Source organism: Oreochromis aureus, linkage group 3 (genome assembly GCF_013358895.1).
Source record: "Oreochromis aureus strain Israel breed Guangdong linkage group 3, ZZ_aureus, whole genome shotgun sequence".
Taxonomy (NCBI): domain Eukaryota; kingdom Metazoa; phylum Chordata; class Actinopteri; order Cichliformes; family Cichlidae; genus Oreochromis; species Oreochromis aureus.
Window position 1 is genome coordinate 86,562,831 of NC_052944.1, and position 22,481 is coordinate 86,585,311.

Consider the following 22,481-nt stretch of genomic DNA (forward strand, 5'->3'; position numbering starts at 1 on the left):
CTCAAACTGTCAGGAAAATGACTCAATTTTTTGCTCTAGTATTTATCTTTTTACTTTAAGAATATTCTTCTTTATTTTTGCGAGTTAGTGCTGGTGGCGTTAACTGGCAGTACTTGTCTTAAACTAGTACCAGTATTTCCTCCATTCAGTGCACTGTCTTACTACACCATCCTGTGTTACAAGTTGGTATTACAGAAAAGTGTGACCCGGCCTGGCTCTGGAGTCAAAATAATGAATTTAAATACAGGTGTAGCCAAGGTGATGTTGCCTATAGCTTTGAAGCCTTGATTTTAGTGTTTTTGCCAGCTCTATATATCATTTTTCTAATTGCATCACACAGAGACATTCTGTTGAGTAGCATCCACAAAAGAACTATTTCTCTCACAAACCTGGAGAATAGATTTCTTGGACAGTGTGTCAGTTAATTGCTTAGGAGCGTATTATTGGTTAGAAAATTCCACTAAAAATGGTGCAAAACTGTCAGAGTCAGGTCAGGGATTGCAGTTAGATGCAGTGAAGTCTAACAGACAGCTAACCTTAAAATCCTAACCCCTGAAAGCCTATCTTCACTCAGTGCTGATTGGTGGATCTCTGGTCCACAGAAGCAGCAAAAGAAGTCTTTGAAATGGACATTTTAATTGAAGACTGAACATTTTGATTGAAAGGATTGCATACAGTACATTTACTCCAGTGTTTTAAACCCTGACGTCTAATATGAATAATACAACTTTTAAAGATATGTGACAAAGTGGCATCCTAATCTACCAATCAGTATTGGGGAAAAAACAGTGGTCAAGAGAGAAAAAGTTCAAGAACTGCTCTTTAGACACTCCCCACTGAGCTATATCCACAGCAATAGCTACGCAAGTTCCTTAATTACTATTACATGATTCAACATTTACCTCTTGGATATCAGCTTTTACTCCTTATAGCTTTGAGCTTTAGTATTCAGAACTCTAAGTGGTAAGACAAGATAACCCAGCAACAACAAAGTCATGGATTGAAGTCCACACTCCAACCTGCATAACCAGATGTTTGGTTAAATTAATGATTTTTTCTTTCTCTAAAAATGAACTGAACATTTTTAATTGGTGAACAAATATAAATCTGCAGAGCCTTGTTCTGTACTTTATTTCAGGGTCTTCTACATGGTTCAGGAACTGGCGAGGGTGATGAGTTTTTACACTTTCAGCATTCATAACATTTAGCTTGTGACACTGTATTTAAATAATTAATACGGAGAATTAGAGTTCATAGTCTGGTTGACACGTTGCTCATGAAGTCAGCGAGAAACCCTCGGATTGGCTGGTTTGGTGGGTGTAGTGGAGTCAGCAGCCTGAAAAGAAAAATTAAAGAATTTAATTCAGATCATTTAATTATTTTAAACTTATCCCTCCAATTTAACTTTGTCTCAGAAAACCGACACATCTCTGGTTCCTTTTGGAAGTCACTCTTTGGATGGCCCCAGTGCTGAACCATATCTGCAGGTTTAGAAGTAACATATGCCGCTATCCAGACGACACCTTTCTTACTCTAGCAAAACGATGCTAAATCAAATTGTAGTAATGAGTAAAGCTGTTAAACTGGCCTGTCTGTAGTTCAGAACCGTCAGCCACTAGAAGCATCTCAAATTCTATGAAATCAAAATAGGACTACATGGAGCAACTGAAATACATCAGTGGAAAGATTTGCCTTTCAAAGTATTAAAGGTGATCAGATATTTTTTAAACATCAACAAAATTTCTCAGTGTCATCGTTTCACACATTGTTTATGAATGTTATAAAAATGGATGTTGGATGGGTGGATTGATGGATGGATGGATGGATAAAATAAATAAAGGCTTTAACATGTTTCTGAATCTTTACATCATGGCTGCTGTGTTGTAAGGTTTTAATAAGCAGAGTTTGTAGTCTTGATGAGAAGAAGGAAAGCTGGAGAGCCAGACGGAGAACCTTTGTTTCTGCTCACCTGTCTTGATCCTCTTCCTCGCCCTGAGAAAACGGTGGTCATTCCCTTTTGCGCGGGGACGTGTCGGAGGGAGCGGTTTTTGGATTCCTTCAGTTCAGAAAGAAGCTCGGGGCTGGACAGTGACAGTGACAGACGAGCTGAACGAAGACAAAACAAATTTCAGTTTTCATATGGCTCCAACGAAATCTCTAAAACACAAAATGCAACACCCAAGAGTGGATCCTGTTTGTTTTACATCAGCACAATAAACCAGTAACAGCTCGTCAAAGTCTCTCAGAGATATGTTTTCTATTAATGGGTCCTCTCCACCAGGGCGAGTTAGTCACTTCACATAGGTTAGGACAGTACTTCCAGCCGGCTCACCTTGTCTGTCCTTGAAGCCAGGGGATGGTGAGGTGGATGATGAACTGGAGGGGGAGGAGGAAGGAGTGAGGCTGAAGGGGGAGGCCACAGGGGAGGTGGTGGAGGAAACCCCGCTGGATTCACCGTCGTCGCTGTGAGTCTTAAACTTGTTCCGACACTCTGGAAAGACAAAGATAAGAAGACATTTGTGGCTGTTTGTGCTTGGGATTTGGGGTTTTGCAATTCTTTTGTGGTAGAAACCCAGGACCACCTGGGCCCCTCAGGTTCTGTTTCAGGTTCTGTTCAGTTATCCATAAACACAAGATTGAACCTTGGAAGATGGGCTTTTACCTTTTAGAAACTCTGCTTGCAGCTCAGGACTTCCGAGAGACAGAGTAAAAGGAGGAGTAGGGTGAGAAGATGAAGAGGAGTTCAGCTGGGTTTGTTTCCCAGCTCTGATTGAGGTAGATGTTGATGCCGGTGATGATGATGATGATGATGGAGGAGGTGGTGCTGAAGAATTCATGATGAACACCTGCAGTGAGACAAGCTTTAGTGAAGTTTTAGTATATACATTTACTTATAAACAACATTTCACAGATATTTTTTCAATTTAACTGAATTTTGTTTATATAGCATCACCTCAAGGTGCTTTATATTGTAAGGTAAAGACCAGAACAATAACACAACGGGACACTGAGAAAAAAAACCCCCTCCCTTTTAACAGGAAAAAAACCTCTGACAGAACCTGGCTTTTCTCAAATCTTTGACAAGAAACAACGGCCTGGATACCAAACTGCAATGTTCAGGTGAGGACGAGTCCAGGTGAGATTTTTTCTGGCCTTTTGAATTAAAAACATTATGTACAGTGATGTGGGAAGCACACCTGCAGGGCTCGATGAAAGATTCATTTTGTCTGTCAGATCAGTGATACTCAACAGGGTTTTGAAAACAATCCAGATTTAAAGAAGAAAAATCAGTAACAGAGTGAGCAGATGAAGGTACAGCATTTTCACAAGCATTTCTTACTTTATTTACTAAATAAATAATACAGTTTATTTTTAATAATAAAAGTAATAAATGTTAGAGAACACCTGTTAAGGAACACAAGTAAGTAAGAAAAAGCAGGAGATACCTGTCAGCTTATTTTTATTAAAAGGACATTAAGATTTCTTTTACTGCACAATATAATACTGATAAAATATGCAGACTCCCTTTTTGCATTCTTTCACATGAAGCCTGTGCACTTTTCATTCGGTGGTTTGGACCTTCTAACTGCAGACAACCTTCATTTATCCAGAGGAATGGCTCTTTGAATGCCTGTCTGTTCATTAAAATCTCTAACAAACATTTCTGCATCCAATACTGACTCTAACTTAACATTAAACAAATCTGATAAAGTTCAGTGGCATGCTGGATGATAATATGCTGACTGAATAACTGTTTAGGAAGGGTAAGCTCTATATTAAAAGACAGACACAGACAAAACAGACAGAAGTATGTTTTGTGATGGGAAGGTCTTTCACACAGACAAGCCCATGTGAGAAAACCAGATCTATGGTGTCCTACAGAAAATAGACTCAGTGACATGCCTCACAAAATTATACTCCATAATATTCATAATTTGAGGTGCAGGGGAACAACCTGCTTCATCAATTTACAATTAAATTAAAACTATGTCCAACCTTAAAATGGAAGATTAAAAAAATGTCCAGGAGGAGAAGGCCAAGAGAATAATAAACAGGTTCTAGATTATAATTGTCTCTATATACTCTTTTGTTCTTTAATTCTTTCATATTTACTTTATTGTGTAGAGGTATGGGGAAATCATTGTAAAAATACAACAGCAACAGATACAGGGGTTCAGCTTGGGGCATTCACCATGCACTTAGATCAGGTCAGTGGGCTGCACCACTCCACAAAAACTGTTGAAGAACGGCTTGATGTGCAAAGACTTCTAGGCGAGATTCAAAGCTGCCTGATTTTAGTGCCACAGACTTTTTAGAAACCAATGAGAGATACTCTTCTTCTTCTTGCTCCCTTTAGGGATCACCATGGCGATCTGCCTACCTCACCAACAGCCCTCCTTCACTACATCCATGAACCTCCTCTGAGGTCTTCCTCTTTTCCTTCTGCTGCCTTTGTCCAATATATTCACTCACTATTCTATATTGTTTCTAATGACTTTTATTTCTCTAATCTCCAGGGCATTCCTACACTGCATGCTCCTATCCATGCTCTAAATCCTTCCTACTCAATCCTTTATCCCTCTAAGGGGTCCGTAAGTTACAAACTGAACACCATGTTGTATTTGCTAAGGCCTGAAAGTAGAGACTGAGACCATAAACTCACTAGGAAAGTGTTTACTGAGGCGAGAGAGAAGTTGCGTAATAGGCTTATTTTCTCATAGACTTCCATACAATCGGACCCCAGATGTCGCCCCCTATTGGACATTAAGAAGATTGCAGGTCGAATGCACTTCAACAGTGGCTACATCAAAGACCTGCTGTTGGAGCATATCGTTTTTAATTGATTACATGATCAATAATACGTCTGCTGTGCAGTTAATTGTACTAACAGACCATTCAAGAAGTCTGTGAGTGAAATTCTTGGATTGTACTTGGACTCAGCACTAATGACCAGGTGTCTGTCTGTGCCTGTGTGATGCTCCTCAGTCTATGGATGCAGTCCAGAAATCAGTCTTCTACATACAATCAATTATTTTCTTTCTAAAACAGAGTAAATAAAATACTTTAAAATATTGCAGTGGGAAATGTAAGATCAAACGAGCGGCTCTGGATACTTCCTGGAGCGACTGCCATTAAGTCATCTGGAGGTTCACACAGCAGAGTACCCACAGGTAGAAGCGATCACACTGCCCATGAAAACTTTTCCCCCCAACTTTGATAAACCATAATATTCTCATACAGAAGTGTGTTAGTGTTTTCACCTCATATATAAACACTGGCCCTGCTGTGATGTCACAGGCGAGGCCTTCAGTCACATGACTGACCTCTGAGCTGGACCTGCAAGCTCAGATTGAACATAGCCGGGATCAGTGACACATAGGCATTAAATGTGGTCCCCCCTCGCCCCCAGCTGTGAATCTTTCCTTCCAGTTCTCCCAGTTTGTACTCACTGGCTGGTGTGAAGTTCCTCAGCTGTTCGCAGTGTCGTTGGTGGTGTGGCGACTGAGTGACAGTTTCCGGCAGGCAGGGCAAAGTCTGCTCTGCTCCCTCCCTCCCTACACACACACACACACACACACCTACACTGTAATAACAGAGAGAGAGAGAGTGTGTGTGTGTGTGAGGAAAATTTTGAAAACACGCACACACAAAAGTCCATATTAATTATTGACGTGCTTTTATGACGTTACCATGGATTCCAGGTAGGAAAATAAGCCAGCTGGACCTTTACCCTCCTAACACACACCGAAGACAGAGTGACTAATGTTCAGACTTTATATTTAAATACTCTCTCTCTTTTTGTGTTACAGCAAGTGTGTGTGTGTGTGTGTGTGTGTGTGTGTGTGTGTGTGTGTGTGTGTGTGTGTGTGTGTGTGTGTGTGTGTGTGTGAGAGAGAGAGAGAGAGAGAGAGTGATTTGGTCTTAATGTGGTCCTGGTTCCGCCTGCTGTAGCAGGAAGGTGCACAAAGGAGCTGTGAGGTCTGTGTTTACCTGAAGTATTTCCAGGTGTGTGCTGGTTGTGAGCATAAAGGTATAAAGGAGTGTGATGCAGGTGTGGTCTCATTATAAGAACCTCTTTCGTTTACATACTAACACTTTGCCTTTTTCTAACTCACAGTAGGAGTAATACACACAAAGCACATACAAAGAAACAACTCAAAAGTTTTACAGTGCAATATTGAAAATAACCCCCATGTACAGGCAGACAAAAGCCCCACCCTTCCTACAGGAAACAGTTAGATGAAGTCATTTGTCTTTAGAATTTCTTTGTAGCTGTTTATCTGTTTTTTCTTTTAACCCTTTAAGACCTACCATAGAACCAAGTCCGCCAGAGCTTATCTTTATATTTTTACATGTAGTAGTGACATTTATGGGAGCATTTCAAGTTGCTATACATCAATACAACTGTTATAGCCCATAGTTTAATAATATGTATGCATTAAGTCCATAGTCCCTGAGGTGGATTAGGTTTGACCTGAGTTTCTGAAGGCTCTGGATGTTATGGGGCTGTCTTGGATGACACGCCTCTACAATGTTGCTTGGTGTTGAGGGGTGGTAGCTCTGGACTAGCAGACCGGGGTGGTGGTTCCCATCTTTAAGAAGGGTGTGTTTCAACTACAGTGGTATCACATTCCTCAGCCTCCCTGGGAAGGTCTATACTGGCGTGCTGGAAAAGAGTGTATGTCCATTAGTTGAACCTCAGCTACAGGAGGAGCAATACAGTTTTGTCATAGTTGTTGTCACGGCCAAGCGGCCAAGCACAGGGAAATGGACTCAGGTGTGGACACCACTCAGAGATGCAGAAACTGTGAGCAAAACACACCTAATACATCCACTATGAACTACGAAAAGGCGAGACAGGATACTAAACTAAATTACCTTAATATGTTACAGGGGGTGGGATTAAAGTTGCCTTGCTGGACATGCAACTTAACGCCTAAAAAGGCGAAATACTGTGAGCGGGCTCTTAGCCGCAATACTATGAACATACACTACTTCTTCTACGAAGGTACTATGAATGAAAATACACTGTTAATCTACAGACAACATTCAAATTCTTTAATGGCACTATGTGAAGGAGACTTCAGACCCTAACGGGCTAAGCAACCCAAACTAAAAAACGAGACACTGGTTTATCACTTGGTAAACAGGTTAGTGGCGTCCATGACGGAGTCTTGGGGCTGTTGCGGACCAAAGGGGGGAACCTGACACCAGGTAACAGCCAGAGCTGGAACTGTGAGATGAAGCCAAGGAAAAAGAAACCTTACAGTCACTGCAACAAGGGAGACAGGTGTTAGGAGGTCATCCAGCTGTTACTCCAGAGTGTAAAAGGTTTGATGTAATCAGTCTTGCTTTAATTTTCTTACTTTAGCAGCAGGTGTAGCAGCTGGAAGCACTGACATCCAGAAGATTTCTGTGTGGACAGAAAACAAAGTTAGCACAAGAAGAACTACGACTAGATTTCTGCATGATTTTAGCGGCCTTCACGAACGTGAGTTAGCAGACGTTCTGGCAGTGAGTGCTTGAGAACGCTGGTCATAAAAAGCCTGCAGCCTAATTACTCGCAGGTGAAGTGATGACAAGGAGGTGCGGTGGCTCCACCCCAAGGTGGAATCACTGGCACGCAGAGGCGTTCCCGCACTCACCCGGGCCATGACAGTTGTGGAACACTGGACCAGCTCTTTATCCTCTCAAGGAAACTTGAGGGTGCATGGCCATTTCCTTAACCAGTCTACATATTTTTGTGGACTTGGAGAAGCATTGGATTCTGCCTTTCGGAGTGTCCTGTGGGAAGTGCTTTGGGAGTATGGGCTGTGTGGCCCACTGCTATTGGATCCTTAGACAACCTTTGCAAGAACTTGGTCTGCATAGCCGGCAATAAGTCAAACTCGTTTCTTGTGCTTGATGAACTCTGTTAGGGCTGCCCTTTGTCACCGATTCGGTTCATGATTTTTATGGACAGAATATCTAGGCGTATCCAAGAGGTGGAAGGCTTTCACTTGGGTAGTTTCAGAGTTTCATCTCTGCTTTTCGTAGATGATGTGGTTCTGTTGGCTTCATTCGGTGATGGCCTCCAGCTTGTACTGGAACCGTTCGTTGCGTAGTGTGAAGCAGTGGGAATGAGAATCAGCACCTCCAAATCACCACAAAATAGTAATTTATGTTTTTGTTTTTTATAATGGATACAAACAAACTGTGAAAAAGTATATTTATGATAATTTTGCAGATAGTGTATTTTATGTTTTATATCATATTTTGTGTATCTTTTAAAAATATTGACCAAAACTGTTAAAATTACACACAAGTAATAGTATAAAAGCATGTTTGCATCATTTTTGAAGCGATTTCCATATTTACTTAGTTTGAACAATAAACATTAATGCCTGGGTGTAGGGTGCACACTCTTAACTTTAACATCAGATAACTTTCAAATCAGCAATGATGCAGTAACAAAACACACTTAACATAAAGAGACCATTGTGGTTTCTGGGTACTTACAAGCAGACAGTGTTGAATTTTTAACCTTTTGGTAGAGAAGGAAAAGGCTTTAATAAGATACCTGGGAATAAGGAAAAGCTCGGGGATAAAAACGGACCATTTCTAGTTTGAATTAGGTGAAGGAGGACCTTACAAGGACAATGAGCGTTTACTTGTTTGAAGTTGGGGGAAAAGGACCATTCATAATCAGCAACAGGCACAGAGGTAGTGCACATTTCCACACACCTTTAGAAACTTTACCATTAATATTAAACAAAAGTTTAATGTGACCAGTCATATTGCATCTGGTTAACAGAGGAGTCATCTAAATATTACACTGTTAACTCAGTGCTTTCCTCTCATAATGATGAAAGGAGAGTGGGCTTGCTAGCAAAGCTAATTACTGATCTGATGGTTTTACCTTTTTACATATCTGCATACAATAGTGAATGTTCAGTACAAATGCTTCTTTGGGTTCAAACAAATGTATCTATTCAAATGTCCTGTATACTGTACACAGAATAACTTTTCTTTTTTTCAGTAGATGCATTATATGAATTGTTGGTGCCTAGGGGCATTGTGCAAGTGAGTTTGCATCATAATTATTTTAGGGATGTTAAAAGTAAGTTTGTCATAGCTGTGGTGTTTCATTGAAAAATCTAAAATACTACTGACACATTAAAATTTACACAAAAATTAGGCGCAATACTGGTATCGATGTCATGTAGTAGGTTGCAAATTTCACTTCAGGAATTACAATGCTTTCAAGTGTCTTGTTTATTGTCATCACGAGTCACAATAATCACAGGACTTCAAAGGGACACTTTATAGAGCTACATGAAAAGTAAAAAGATACTGTAGTCCTGATTATAGACTTTAAGGTGTTCATTTTGTGTTCCCTCTGTGCGGTCCTTCTATGTTATTCATTCGGTAAACTTATTGCCTGTTTTTTATTTTGGTAATTATTTGTGTCCTGTGTTCATTGTCTTGAATAGCTTCAGCTGTGCCTGTTTAAATTTTGAATAAATATTTGTGTTTTGCAATTGATTGAAATATCTAAAAATGAACTTCTTTTTCTGTGTATTTGTGTATAGACTGAATGACTGAGCCTAATGTCGAACATGCTTTGTTTTTTAATTTAATGGATTCAATTAATTACCTATTGAAGGCCACATATAGTTTACTGAACTGCAGTAATCCTGTATTACAGCTGTATTATGATATCATTAAGCAATGTAAAGCTAATGTTTCAAAAAACATATTTCTTCCAATGTTTATCAGATCTGTAATAAATCAGTATACACTTTAGTGGATTAATTATCAGACTATTTTTTGGATATTGACAAAAAAAAAAAAACCCCAATTAACCCTATGTGTGGAATACCTTGGTAATGGTAAATATCTATTAAATATGCCAGATGTTTTAATTAAGTTTCACACACAAACCTGTTTTACAGTTGACATAATTAAACATGAAAAGTAGATTGTTTTCATTAGAAACCCAGTTACTTGTTTACCAACAGTTTTATGATGGATATTTTTTTTTTTTTTTTTTTTTTTTTACATTAAACCAGGTGATAAAATCTGATTAGTAAAATAAATTTTCTACAATTTTAAACCTCATTCATTGTATTACAATGCTACCTAAACATTTTACTTAGTATTTTCATTGTTTTGACACGTAAATATATATATATGTTATTTAAGACAAATGTCTCTAAAATTTCATGTAAATATAAAAATACAATGTGTATTTTGTAAAAATTAAAAAGAAATCTGTAGTTTTTCGTAAATTTAATTACCTTATGGCATTTTCTGGTGCCCTAGCTGCTGGAATATCTCAGGTTTTTTAGAGTTTTTGTAGTGTAATTAAACAAATGGTATTTGTTAGGCTAAGATTTAAGAAGTTCATAACAGAAAAATGAGAAACAGCAAATAAACATTACTTCTCATGTGAGTGTGATAGACAGATATGTGAAAACCTCCTCAGGGTGACTGTACGGATAAAAGAAATTAGTAAAGACTAAAACCGGCAACATTATAAAAAACTCATCTAGTCATATTTTATTTAGGTTTTATAACTACAACAACTAACTGCTCCTCCCACTCAACACATGTCAGTCTATATCCCAGCAAAATAAACAATCTCGAGAAACAGTGAGAACTAAAAGAGAAACAAAGAGCTTTGGAACAACGAGGCAGCAGGAGGACAGCTGCAGTTTAACAGCTTCAATTCACTGACAGGAAACAACATTAGAAACATCATCATCCTCAACTCACCTGCTCCACTGACACTGACACCTTCAACGGCAACACCTTCACCTCACCAACAGTGTTAATATATGGAAACATCCTGTGAGTGAAAGTGTGTGTGAAGGTGTGTATGTGTGTGTTAGTATCAGGATCAGAGAACGACAGCTTTCCTCTGTTCCAGTCCAGATTCACTCTGATCCTCTGGAGCTTCTTCTGGACTGAGAGAGCAGTGACAGGAGCTGATGGTGAGCGTGCATAGTATTTACCTGAACTTAACCCTATTTCCCATAATCTGGACCATTTATTTCCTTTCCTCTGGCTAGATTCTGCTAACACACCCAAGTCCCAGTCTACGCCGTCTCCAACATCAACATCCCAGCTGTGAGTCCCTGAGTTAAAGCCCTCAGAGCCCAGGACAGAGCAGAACAACTGAAACCTTTCTGGATTATCAGGAAGCTGCTGTTCATCTCCTACTCTCACACTGGTCAGATCTTCAGACAGGATGAGGTTTGGATGAGCAGTGTTTGGGTTCAGAATGAGAGGAGTGTAGGAGACCATGTCCTTCATGTTGTTCCAGATGTTGAAGGTCAGATTGCCCAGGTGTTTGGCCTGGTCTATCAGAGCTCCTGAGGGCAGCTGTGGATCATCCAGCAGGGGGCAGCGCTGGACTCTTTCCACTGCAGCCTTGTAGTTGTGCAGGAATGAGACGTCTTCAGCTCTCAGCTCCTCCTCTGTGGCTCTGACTGTGTCTGAAAGAGCTGCTATCTCTCTGCTCAGAGCCTCCATCTTCTCCTTCATCATCCCACTCTTCTGCTCCTCTTCCTCCCTCAGTGCAGCCAGCCTGGCCTCCTCTTCCTCTGCTAGAAACTGGTGAAGCTTCTTAAACTGCTCCTTAATCTGCCTCTCTGTGTGTCGGGCCTGGACCTTAATGTGTTCTGCTGTTTGATCAAACTTCACTTGAACTTCTTCACAAACCTTTAACTTCTTCTTTAAGGGCTCCAGAGTTTCCTGAAGTTCCTTCTTGTGTTGTTGTGCAGCTTCATCGATGGGTCTGAATCTGTGATTGGTGTGTTTTCTGAGTCTCTGCAGGCGACACACACTGGCTGCTGATGGTCCAGACAGAAGAGTTTGAGTTTCTCAGAGTGCAGACTGCAGAGAGCCTCTGAAGCTCTCTGATCTCTCTCCTGTAAGAACAACTCACACAGGTTCTTTAAAGCTCGGTTTAAAGGTGGTTCATCCTTTGAAGATCTTCTCTTACAAACTGGACACTCGTGTGTTGGTCTCTCTCTCCACCATCTCTTCAGACAGTCTTTACAGAAGCTGTGGCTACATGACAGAAGAACAGGATCTCTGAAGACCTCCTGACAGACCGGACAGCAGAGATCCTCCTCTGATCTGGAAGCCATTGAGTCTGTGAGTGAAGCTGAAAACAGCAGACAGGAAGTACAGTCAGTCCTGGCTCCCCTCCCTCCTCTACTACCTTCACTGAAACTTCCTTTGAGTCGTGTTTTTGCTTAAACTCACATTTAAACAGTGCTCTAATTAAGTTTAATGATATAATTCATCCAGTATTATCTGCTTCAATACCTTGTACCAAAACAGAGCAGCGTAGCTACCTGAATGCTGCTCCCACAGAGGTCAATTATTTCAATCACAGGTGTCAAATTCCAGGCCTCGAGGGCCGGTGTCCTGCAGGTTTTACACGTGTCCTTGATCCAACACAGCTGATTTAAATTACCCCCTCAACATGTCTTGAAGTTCTCTAGAGGCCTCGTAATGAACTAATCATTTGATTCAGGTGTGTTGACCCAGGGTGATATCTAAAACCTACAGGACATCGGCCCTCGAGGCCTGGAGTTGCCCACCCCTGATATTAATTATTAATAACAATTAATTAGTGATTTAATATCCTATCTGTATATGATATTTAAGCTCCTCTGCAAAAGATTGCCTCAAATCAGAAGTACTAGACTTCTAACTGTGCAGATAACTTGTAAGCTGGAGAGGACATTTAGCCATTCTTATATTTTGCTTGTTTTACGTTATTGTATTTTTGCACAACTCTGTTGCTTGTGAAGCTCGCACACAGGAATTTCACTCACATGTACTGTACCAGTGTACCTGCACATGTGATGTGACAATAAAAGTGATTTGATTTGACATTATGTCTCACTAATTTAGAAGATCACCATTTAGCCTGAAGAAAGAGTTTGCATCATCTAAAAAGCTAGAACATCTTACTATTCCTCATTGATTGAAGAAAATAAGAACAACCCTGGGTTTCTCTTCAGCACTGTAGCTAGGCTGACAAAAAAAAAAAAAAAAAAAAAAGAGCCAAGCCTCCCTTTAACCTTTACTTGTAATGACTTACTGAATTTCTTCACAAAAAAAATTAGAGAAAAGATTACTCATAACCATTTCACAGACCTAACATTATATACAGCTACTGTCATTAGCACTGATATGAAATTAGACTCCTTTTCTTCAATTGATCTTTCCAAGTTAACTTCAACAATTACTTACTCCAAACCATGAGCTTGTAGTTTAGACCCCATTCCTACAAGACTGCTCAAAGAATATTAATTAATGCTTCAGTCTTAAATGTTCTGAACCTATCTGCCTTCAAACTGGCAGTAGTTAAACAGTTACTTAAAAAGCCATGTCACGGCTCGGGCAGCAGTCGTGTGGCGTTTGTAGGAAAGAGGACCCAATATGCAGGAAACAGCTAGATGCAGGTGAGCGTTTACTTACAAAGTGGAAAACAGGAAATGAAGCATGAGAAACTACCAAAAACCTAAACTGGGAACACTAATAGGGAGACCTGAAATAATAATAAAGTAGGACGAATGAAGAGAATACCATGGGACACAGAGTAACACAGATGGAGCGACGACAAGCAGAGGCAAACACACACTATAAATACAAATTAGGTAATGAGGAAATGACACCCAGGGGTGGACACAACTGGAACTAATGGGCATAACGAGACAGTCCTTCAAAGTAAAACAGGAAATTCAGAGATTGTTTTACAAACACAAACTCAGAGACACAAACAGAACACCGGGAGAGGACACAGGTAGGGATAACAGAAACACTAAACACAAGACCCAAACCCTAAGAACTAATACAAAAACAGAAGAAACTAGAAAATAATAACAATAAACTCTAAACAACGGGGTGGGCGGTGGGAGCTCCAGTACTGAGGGCTCGGGGAAGACCCAAAACAAAAACGTCCATCACCCACACACACGGGGGCTTGTGAGTTCCAAAACATAGTTTCGGAGCTGACCCGGGGCCTGATAGCCCAGAAGTCCAGGGTGAAACAGTTCAGGGGTCGGCCACGCAGAAGGCAGTAGCGACGTGGAGACAGTTCTGGAGGTCAACCTGGAGTTCGCCAGTTGGCTGAAGCTTCAGGAGGCTGAAGCGGTTCCTCGGGACCCCCCGAGGAACCCGATATTTCTTTTTCTAATTCCACATTAATGATGCAGTTGTGTTATAGGGTTTCCCAAATTCCATTTCATAATGATATTGTAACACATTAACAGAGTAAAGTGAGCTTTTAGAGAGAGAATGAATGGGGTCATGTTATCAATCTATCAAAATTTGGCTTTCATCCACTGAGGCCCTTGAGGTCAACTTAATGATTTATTGGTCAAAAACCTGGTCAAAAACCCTTTTAAACCCTAACCCGTCACCGGTGACGGTTAGCATTTTTAGCAAGGGTAGGCAACTCCAGGCCTTGAGGGCCGGTGTCCTGCAGGTTTAAGGCTACGTTCACACTGCAGGCGAAAGCACATCAAATCCGATTTTTTCGCCCCTATGCGACTCATATCCGATCTTGGTATGACAGTGTGAACGGCACAAATCCAATATTTTCAAATCCGATCTGGGTCACTTTCGTATGTGGTACTGAATCCGATACATATCTGATGTTTTAGAAAGCGACTGCTGTGTGAACGGTCAAGTCGCATTAAATCTGTCTTTTACGTCACTGACACATGACAGATGCCAATTATCAGTGCCGGAGAAGCGCCCGATAGGACATCGCGAACGATTTCCTACCATCCGGTGAAACTGTTGGGAAGACAACGTTGGAGAAATGTGAACATTTTATTTTTACTGTATTTTCTGCAGATTCTGACAGAAATCTGCAACTATCCTTTGAAGCACCGCTCCTCTAAAACAGCAAAAACGATCATTATTAGGTCATCTACATTATTATGTAAATAACAAAATAACTTAAAGCAAAAATCTGGAAACATAAAGTCCGAAGTCTTTATATTAAGGGCAATCAGTCAAACAATATTGTTTGCTCTGGGTCTAAACAGAGCGAGTTGTGTGTGACATCTTCTTTTGCGCATGCGGGCCGCTTTGAGCGTTCACACTGGAGAGCATTTGATGTCGCATTTTATGTGTAGTGTGAACAAGCAGACAAAAAAATCGGATTTGATCAAAAAATCGGAATTGAGCATTAAGACCTGCAGTGTGAACGTAGCCTTAGATATCACCCTGGGTCAACACACCTGAATCAAATGATTAGCTCATTACCAGGCCTCTGGAGAACTTCAAGATATGTTGAGGAGGTAATTTAGCCATTTAAATCAGCTGTGATGGATCAAGGACACATCTAAAACCTGCAGGACACCGGCCCTCGAGGCCTGGAGTTGCCTTCCCCTGGTTTAAAGGCTAAATTAGGTCAGGGTTTAAAGGGTTAACTATGATTTTTGCAATTATTTCGTGTGTATTCTCAACATATAGAATGTACTGTGTAAATATTTTAAATGTGTCTCATTTGATCTGACCTCTTCTTCAAGGTCAAAAATTGATATCAAAGTGATAATAAAGGTATTGGTAGAGCTATTGCAGACTGTGCTTCTTACTGCCATTGCTTGCACTGACAACTTATAGCTGTCATAGTCTGGGTGAGCCTCTGGTAGTTTTCCAATGTTTTGTCATGATTCTCTGGTATCCGCCCTGGGGCAGAGCCCTTGTCCTTTTCCACAAAGTCACCCTGAAGTAAATACTTCAGAGTAAACACAGGTGGGGCTAGTCACACTAACAATAAAAACTTTCCCCCAACTTTATTGGAATCTAAATTCTAATTCTTGAATCTGCTATGTTGGGCACCTGCAGTGAAAGACAATAAATAAACTATTTTCTGTTGCTTATGTTGTACAGGGTGACTTTGCCTTAAACACCTAAACAGAAAAATTAGCACAGTCAGGGATTAAAGTGAGATTTGACAGGTAGGGGAAGACTAAGATCTGTTGTATTGGCTCAGGGTGGGGAAAGTACTAACACTAACTACAACAATTTCTAATGTGAGCTTCTTTTCTTTTCTTACTGTACAGGCTGTGATCAGCTGACCTGCTGCTCTTTGTGGATTTACACACTGAATTCAACAAGATATCAGCAGATGCTTCTTGGCTGTGTTCCATTTTTTGACTAGCAGTATACTGAATATTGTGTTTATGGTAGACAGTATAACGTTGGTAATGATGAAATCCAGGTTTGAATCTAGGCATCATCATCTTAAATATAAATCAATCTCTGCTACAGTTTATGTAAACTAAATCTGATCATGAGTACCACAGCCACTGTGCAGCAGTCCAATACAGTGCATTACTGTGAATTCACCACAGTAATGCAGACTGTTTACCCTGAGGAAAACTACACAGTATTTCCATGCAACATTTAATGAACACAAAATTAGTATAGATTCGTTTGTTTTGCAGCATGTTTTACAAAATTAAAATACATAATTTATATTAAAAAAAACCCCCAATAGCTGTACACATCCAATATGTGATTAAAAATGATGATATCGAATGTAATCTCAGTGTAGTTTATCAAGCTACACTGAGATGCCATTACCTTTGAATCTAAGCTCTCTTCTTCCTCTCCCTTCTTTCTTATCTTTCTCCGTGTCTGAGTGAAGTTAGTATTATTTCTTGTCTCGCTCTTTGAAATACAGCAGCTGGACCTTTAGCTACCAACACACTGTGAGACAAACTGCACAAAAACACTTTGTGCGTTTGCTGATGTTTGTTGAGCTGGTAGAATTATGATGCGTCAAAATGTTACACCTTTTGTGCTCATTCCTCTTCTGTTGCACTAGCTAGATGCTGACAACAACATACAGACACCTGCACTTGTTCAGGCCCACTTTAATCCCCGAGTATACTATACTATAGTATACTATAGATACTATAGATGATATCGTACAGATATTTGTGTAAATTTTGAGAGTAAAACTAAAGAGTTGCCAGAAAAAAAAATACTCAGGTGAAGTACAGATGCCTAAAATTCTACTTAAGTACAGTAACAAAGTATTTGTACTGTATTACTTCCCATCTCTGCCTGTTATGATGTTACAGGTGAGCCGTTCGGTCAAATGACCGAACTTGTAGCTGGACCTATGAGATCAGAGTGAACAAAGCCAGGATCAGTGAAGAAAAACTGGCTGATAATCAGGTGCCCCTGCTCCCCTGCCCAGCTGTGAATCTCTCCTTCCAGTTCTCCCAGTTTGTACTCACTGGCTGGTGTGAAGCTCCTCGGCTGGTCGCAGCGTCATTGGCAGTGTGGCGACTGAGCAACAGTATCCTGCAGGCAGGACAAAGTCTGCTCTGCTCCCCGCACGCACGCACGCACGCGCACACACACACACACACACACACACACACACACACACAGAGCAAACAGAGTGACTAATTTTCAGATTTTATATTTCACTAGCTGGGCCCACGTCCTCATTTTAGGTTTGACAGCGTTTTAGTAGGTAAAAGTGAATGCTTTGACATGAATTGAGCTGCAGTTTGGGGAAGGCCTCGAAGGGGACTGGTGACGGCTCCTGGGCCTGGCAGATCCCCGTGTACTAAATAAAAGTGAAGAAGTTAAAGAATGGAGAACAAGGAGGGAGGGTGGGGCATGTAAGTGTGACACACTGTGTCACGGGCAGTGATGGGAATAACGGCGTTACAAGTAGCGGCGTTACTAACGTCGTTGCTTTTTTCAGGAACGAGTAATTGAACTAATTACTATTCCTATCGTTACAACGGCGTTACAGTTACTAACAAGGAAACGCGGTCCGTTACTATTTTTCAACAAACAGACGGTTGAAGCTGTGTTCATCTTACCGCATCTTATATCAGCTGCAGGAAGTAGCTGTAAGTAATCTGGACGCTACAGCTTTAAGCAGCTGCGCGCTCCCGCGGACGGAAATCACGATCACTGTTTAGCACAACACCTGGAGCTCAGGGGGCAAAACAATCGAGTGCTGCTGTTTGACTGAGGAAGAATAAAGTAGTCGTGGTAAGTCAATCACATGACCACTTAAAGACAAAGCAACAAGGTGATATATACCAGTTTATAAATTGTGTTGATAGGCCACGTAAAACCAGAGTCATGATAAACAATATATATGCGGCGTTTCTTCCTCAATAGTTTCGTCACGTTTACTCTTTAAAGACAGTACTAGCAAGCACTCTCTGCTTATGAGCAAAAAACAAAACAAACAAAAAACCCCCCCCCAAAAAACAGGGGAAGTTTTAGGAGTGACAGATAGAGAGAGAGAGACACAGCAGAAAAAGAGAGAGAGCGAGTTTTGAGATGTGAGAGATTTGTGACGTTTTGCGTGTTTGGAGTGTGTGTGTTGTCGTGTGTAGTTAGTGTGTAGTGTTGTGGATAGTTTTGTGTTGTGTGTCAGAACAATGAGGCGACTGCTGTCTCCAGGTAGAAACAGGAGTGATACACCTGCTGCTGTCAGACCTGCAGGTATCAGGCTGTGATGTTCTCCTTTATAGTGGACAGAAATTATTTTTTGGAGTGGCACAAATAATTTGTGCGGCATCTTATTGAAGAACAGCTGATTGTTCTGTAAATAGTTTGAAATGGTTATTTAAAAAAAAAAGGTAAAAGGTAAATGGATGCAAATAACTCTGTTGTTTGCAAAACTTGTGCATAGGATTTTAAAATTGACAATTAATATTTGCATTTGAAGTTATGAAATATGATTCATTAAACATGTTTGTGGTTGTTACAGTAAAAATATAACTTTTTTTACTCTGATTTTATATTTTTTGTCTTATTTTAGATCAATTGTGTTAATACAGTATGTCAAAATGAGAACATAACTGTAAATTCAGGCACGTGAGGTTGTGCTGAAAAGAATGATACCAAACAAGGCAAAGTAAATAGTTTTTAAAGGGAAAATCAAAAGTAGTTACAAATGGCCAGTTATACCCTGGACCCCAGAGGGTTAAACGTTTTTTTAAAGTAACGCAATAGTTACTTTTCAAGTAATTAATTACTTTTAGAATATTGTAACTCAGTTTTTGAAGAAGCAACTAGTAACTATAATTAATTACTTTTTCAAGTAACTTGCCCAACACTGGTCACAGGACCGAGTGGTCTGTACTGAACTGAACTCAGAACGCAGAAACCCAGAGCAGAGTGTGAAGAATAGAAATATTTTACTGCTATTATTTGCTGCTATTTTTATAATCATCATTACCATTTCATGTTAATAGTGATGTTGTATTTAGATGCATTCAGATGTTCAAATATATTGGTATCATATTAGTCTTTATTACAGGTTCAGTATAACCACTTCAAACTGTGGAGTTGAATTTATAATTTTAAAGGCTTTTGAATGTTTTTATATTCTTACACATAGTCTTCAGTGGGTGACAGGCGGAGTTGCAGGCTGACAGGAAACACGTCTGCAAGGCATGCTCTTGCAGAAGTGAAACTGAAAGCAGACTCTGAATGCAAGTACTGTGAGTAGGATATGAAACTTTTAGTAGAGGCTTTTGATTAAAACATTTATTCAGTAGATTACATATATAGTTCCAGTTAGGTTATTATATGTAAGGATGGCCTTAGCCTGGTTGCTTGAGTTGAGGTCAACTAAGGTGCAGAGAGCATCTGCGTACAGACAGACGAGACATACACACACATACAGACACAAATAGAGAGGTCACGACACGTACGCAGTACACAGCACGCACGCGCCCCCGCACGTGCACGCACACACACATACACACCATAGTAGATCTATTTTGGTAGGGCAGAAGTGAAGATGTATTTTTGCTGCAAGTGCAAATTGTGCCGGCGTATTGTCAGATGCTTACAGGAAGTGCACCTGATGTTCGGGGAGATAAGGAGGCGCTCATGGTGCGACACCGGGATGGAGATGAGACATGATGTATTTTAAAATATGTTAAAAGTTAGCAGGAACATTTTGTGGTTTAGGCTGACGTAAGCTGTATTGTGTCTGTTTTTGCAAAAGAGGGGGCTTTGTTGTCTTACTCATATAAAACCTTTGTCTAATTATTGTAAGTTCAGTTCGACGCTGAAATCTGCACAGCGTTGGACTCACACATGTGTTCATTAAAATGTCGTCTAATTGCACACGCCCGGATCAGTGGTTATTTTTGGATTCCTCCTCAACATTTTTGAACCCTGACAAGAGACAGCAGGTGGTTTAACAATATTTTATTAGTAGCAAGGATTTTTGTCCTTGCTACCAGAAACGTAGCAAGGACAAAAAAAAAAACCAATAAGACGTGGCGTGGCCTGGGAAACGTGGCTAGGACGAGGGAACGGGGCCTGAGATGCAGAGTGGAGCTGAGCAGGGAACAGTCACACTGAAGAGAGAAGACAGTGGAGTTTTGGAGGTAGCTCTGAAGTGGTAAGTATAGCAATTCTTACTTGCAGTAGGGGACACAGAGTGTTGAGAGGGGAGTGACGAGAATCCAGGGGAGCTGAGTGGCGTGGCAAGGATGACCTGAGATCCGGGATCTTCAGATGGAGTGTGATGGCAAGAGGGCAGGCAGGTGAGGCCTAGAGTGATTTTCAAAATGATTGCTTGGTATCCTGAGTCCAGAGGTAGAGCGTGAGCCAAGATGAATCCAGCAACTGCAGCATAAGAAAGCCGTGTTAACAAGATAAATCACAGACAGAACTTGAAGCATAAGGGCCTGTTACCAACATGAGTTGATGACGAACTGGTGGTGAATGAACTGGCTTGATTGCTTGCAATTGGCTCCAGGTGTGCAGGAGCTGAAGGAGGTGGCCCTGCCCAGGGGCGGATCCCAGGTAGGTTCAGGAGCCTTATGGAAATTCCAGCCACCCACCGCAGACCATGACACACTGTAATGTGTGGTCACATTATGTGACTTAATTTTTGTAAATTGTATAAGCTTTTAGGTGTAGTTTTGTTAAGGAAGGGCCTTAATTTTGTGATTTTTGTTGGAGAACCAACATGTGGTGTGATACCTAGTTACGCCACAAGGGGGCACTTCCGCCCTAGTGAGATGGTTTAGTGTGACGCTACTGCTCGTCTTCAGATCTGGCAGAAGCCAGAGAGGAAACACACTACCTGTCGTCCATCTCATGATTTATCTGTTTTCTTTCAGGTTAGTGAGTAATAAGGCCACACATGTGGTCCACATAATTTACATGCCAAATAAGAGTAAAACCTGACCAGCAGTTTGTTTTGCTGAGATCTGTATTTGTCCGTTTTGTGCATTGAAATGTGTTACGATCGAGAGTAGGAGCTAGCTTAGCTTGCTGCATGGTGGAGTAGCCGTCGGCTTTGTTGTTTTCGAAACTTAAGGCACCCTCTTGTAACAAAAGTACACCACGGCTCCTGTATATTTGAGTTAATGTGTTCGCAGAGACAGTTTGATGTGTTGTCACTGTTATTGTCTAAAGTTAGTGTAATAACCTATAATAATTCTGATCGCTGTGCAATGTTGATGTGGAGATTTCCACTATACACTATATATGTGTGTATATGTATATGTATGTATATATATATATATATATATATATATATATATGGTACAGTACTGGAATGTTTGTTTTATCAAACTATGTGTGGAAAAGAGTGTGTTTTATAGCTCTTGGTAACAAACAGCAGAGATGACTGTTTAGATTTTTGTTTATATTATTTTAGGTTATTCTGATTTTGGGCTTTGGGAATGTGAGACAAAGAAGTAAGGAAGTTTTTGCAACCGGTTGTGAACACGTGAATGTGTATAAATAAAGATCTGGCAGAAGCGAGAGAGGAAACACACTACCTGTTGTTCATCTCATGATTTATCTATTTTCTTTCAGAATCAGACATAATCGAGAATCATCGTCTTGCAGAACTGGGAGGAACCTATATAGATGAGAGCCGGAAGGAGCGTGTTGGGAGGCGTGGTCCCGCTCATGAAATTCTGATACATAATCTCCAATTAAATTCTTGCAGCACCACTGTGTGTGTGTGTGTTTGTGATTAGGTCTTATTGTGGCTGAGTGATGATGATGATGAAGTGTGGTCTAATTGTTAGAACCTCTTTAGTTTACATACTAACGCTTTGTTTATGTTTGTTCTTGTTATGATTTTACTGTAAAATACTGAAAATAACCACTACATACAGGTGGGTAAATGTTCTCCACCGCTTGTACAGGAGACAGAAGTCAGTCGTCATCAGAGTTCCTTTGCAAGAGTTTGTTTTTCTAAGAAAGAAGATGATCCAGTCTTTGCAGCTAAAAAAACTTTAACTCTTGAACTTCTTCACAACCCTTTAACTTCTTCTTTAAGGGCTTCAGAGTTTCCTGAAGTTCCGTCTTGTGTTGTTGTGCAGCTTCATCGATGGGTCTGAATCTGTGATTGCTGTGTTTTTCTGAGTCTCTGCAGATGTGACAAACTGGCTGCTGATGGTCCAGACAGAAGAGTTTGAGTTTCTCAGAGTGCAGAC

At 40.5% G+C, this 22,481-nt stretch overlaps 1 protein-coding gene and 1 pseudogene across 1 annotated transcript; both read right to left on the reverse strand.

The window, feature by feature from the left end:
• Positions 1-619: 619 nt before the first annotated feature.
• LOC116334652 (putative protein TPRXL) lies at positions 620-6,604 on the reverse strand. The gene is made up of 7 exons (XM_039608328.1): positions 6,476-6,604; positions 5,451-5,555; positions 5,262-5,337; positions 2,663-2,846; positions 2,333-2,491; positions 1,970-2,106; positions 620-1,336 (listed from the first exon to the last, which is right to left on the reverse strand). Exons 4-7 carry the CDS (start codon positions 2,835-2,837, stop codon positions 1,283-1,285), a joined length of 525 nt encoding a protein of 174 aa, XP_039464262.1. The 5' UTR covers positions 2,838-2,846; positions 5,262-5,337; positions 5,451-5,555; positions 6,476-6,604; the 3' UTR covers positions 620-1,282.
• Positions 6,605-7,285: 681 nt separating this feature from the next.
• Positions 7,286-12,240, reverse strand: LOC120437771 (annotated as a pseudogene).
• Positions 12,241-22,481: the final 10,241 nt, after the last annotated feature.

Excerpts from the sequence above, each read along its gene's own strand:
- LOC116334652 (XM_039608328.1), bottom strand. The coding sequence starts at position 2,837 with ATGAATTCTTCAGCACCACCTCCTCCATCATCATCATCATCATCACCG. Across the intron at positions 2,492-2,662 it reads GCAAGCAGAGTTTCTAAAAG|AGTGTCGGAACAAGTTTAAG; the intron begins GTAAAAGCCCAT and ends TTGTCTTTCCAG. Across the intron at positions 2,107-2,332 it reads TGGCTTCAAGGACAGACAAG|CTCGTCTGTCACTGTCACTG; the intron begins GTGAGCCGGCTG and ends GTCTTCGTTCAG.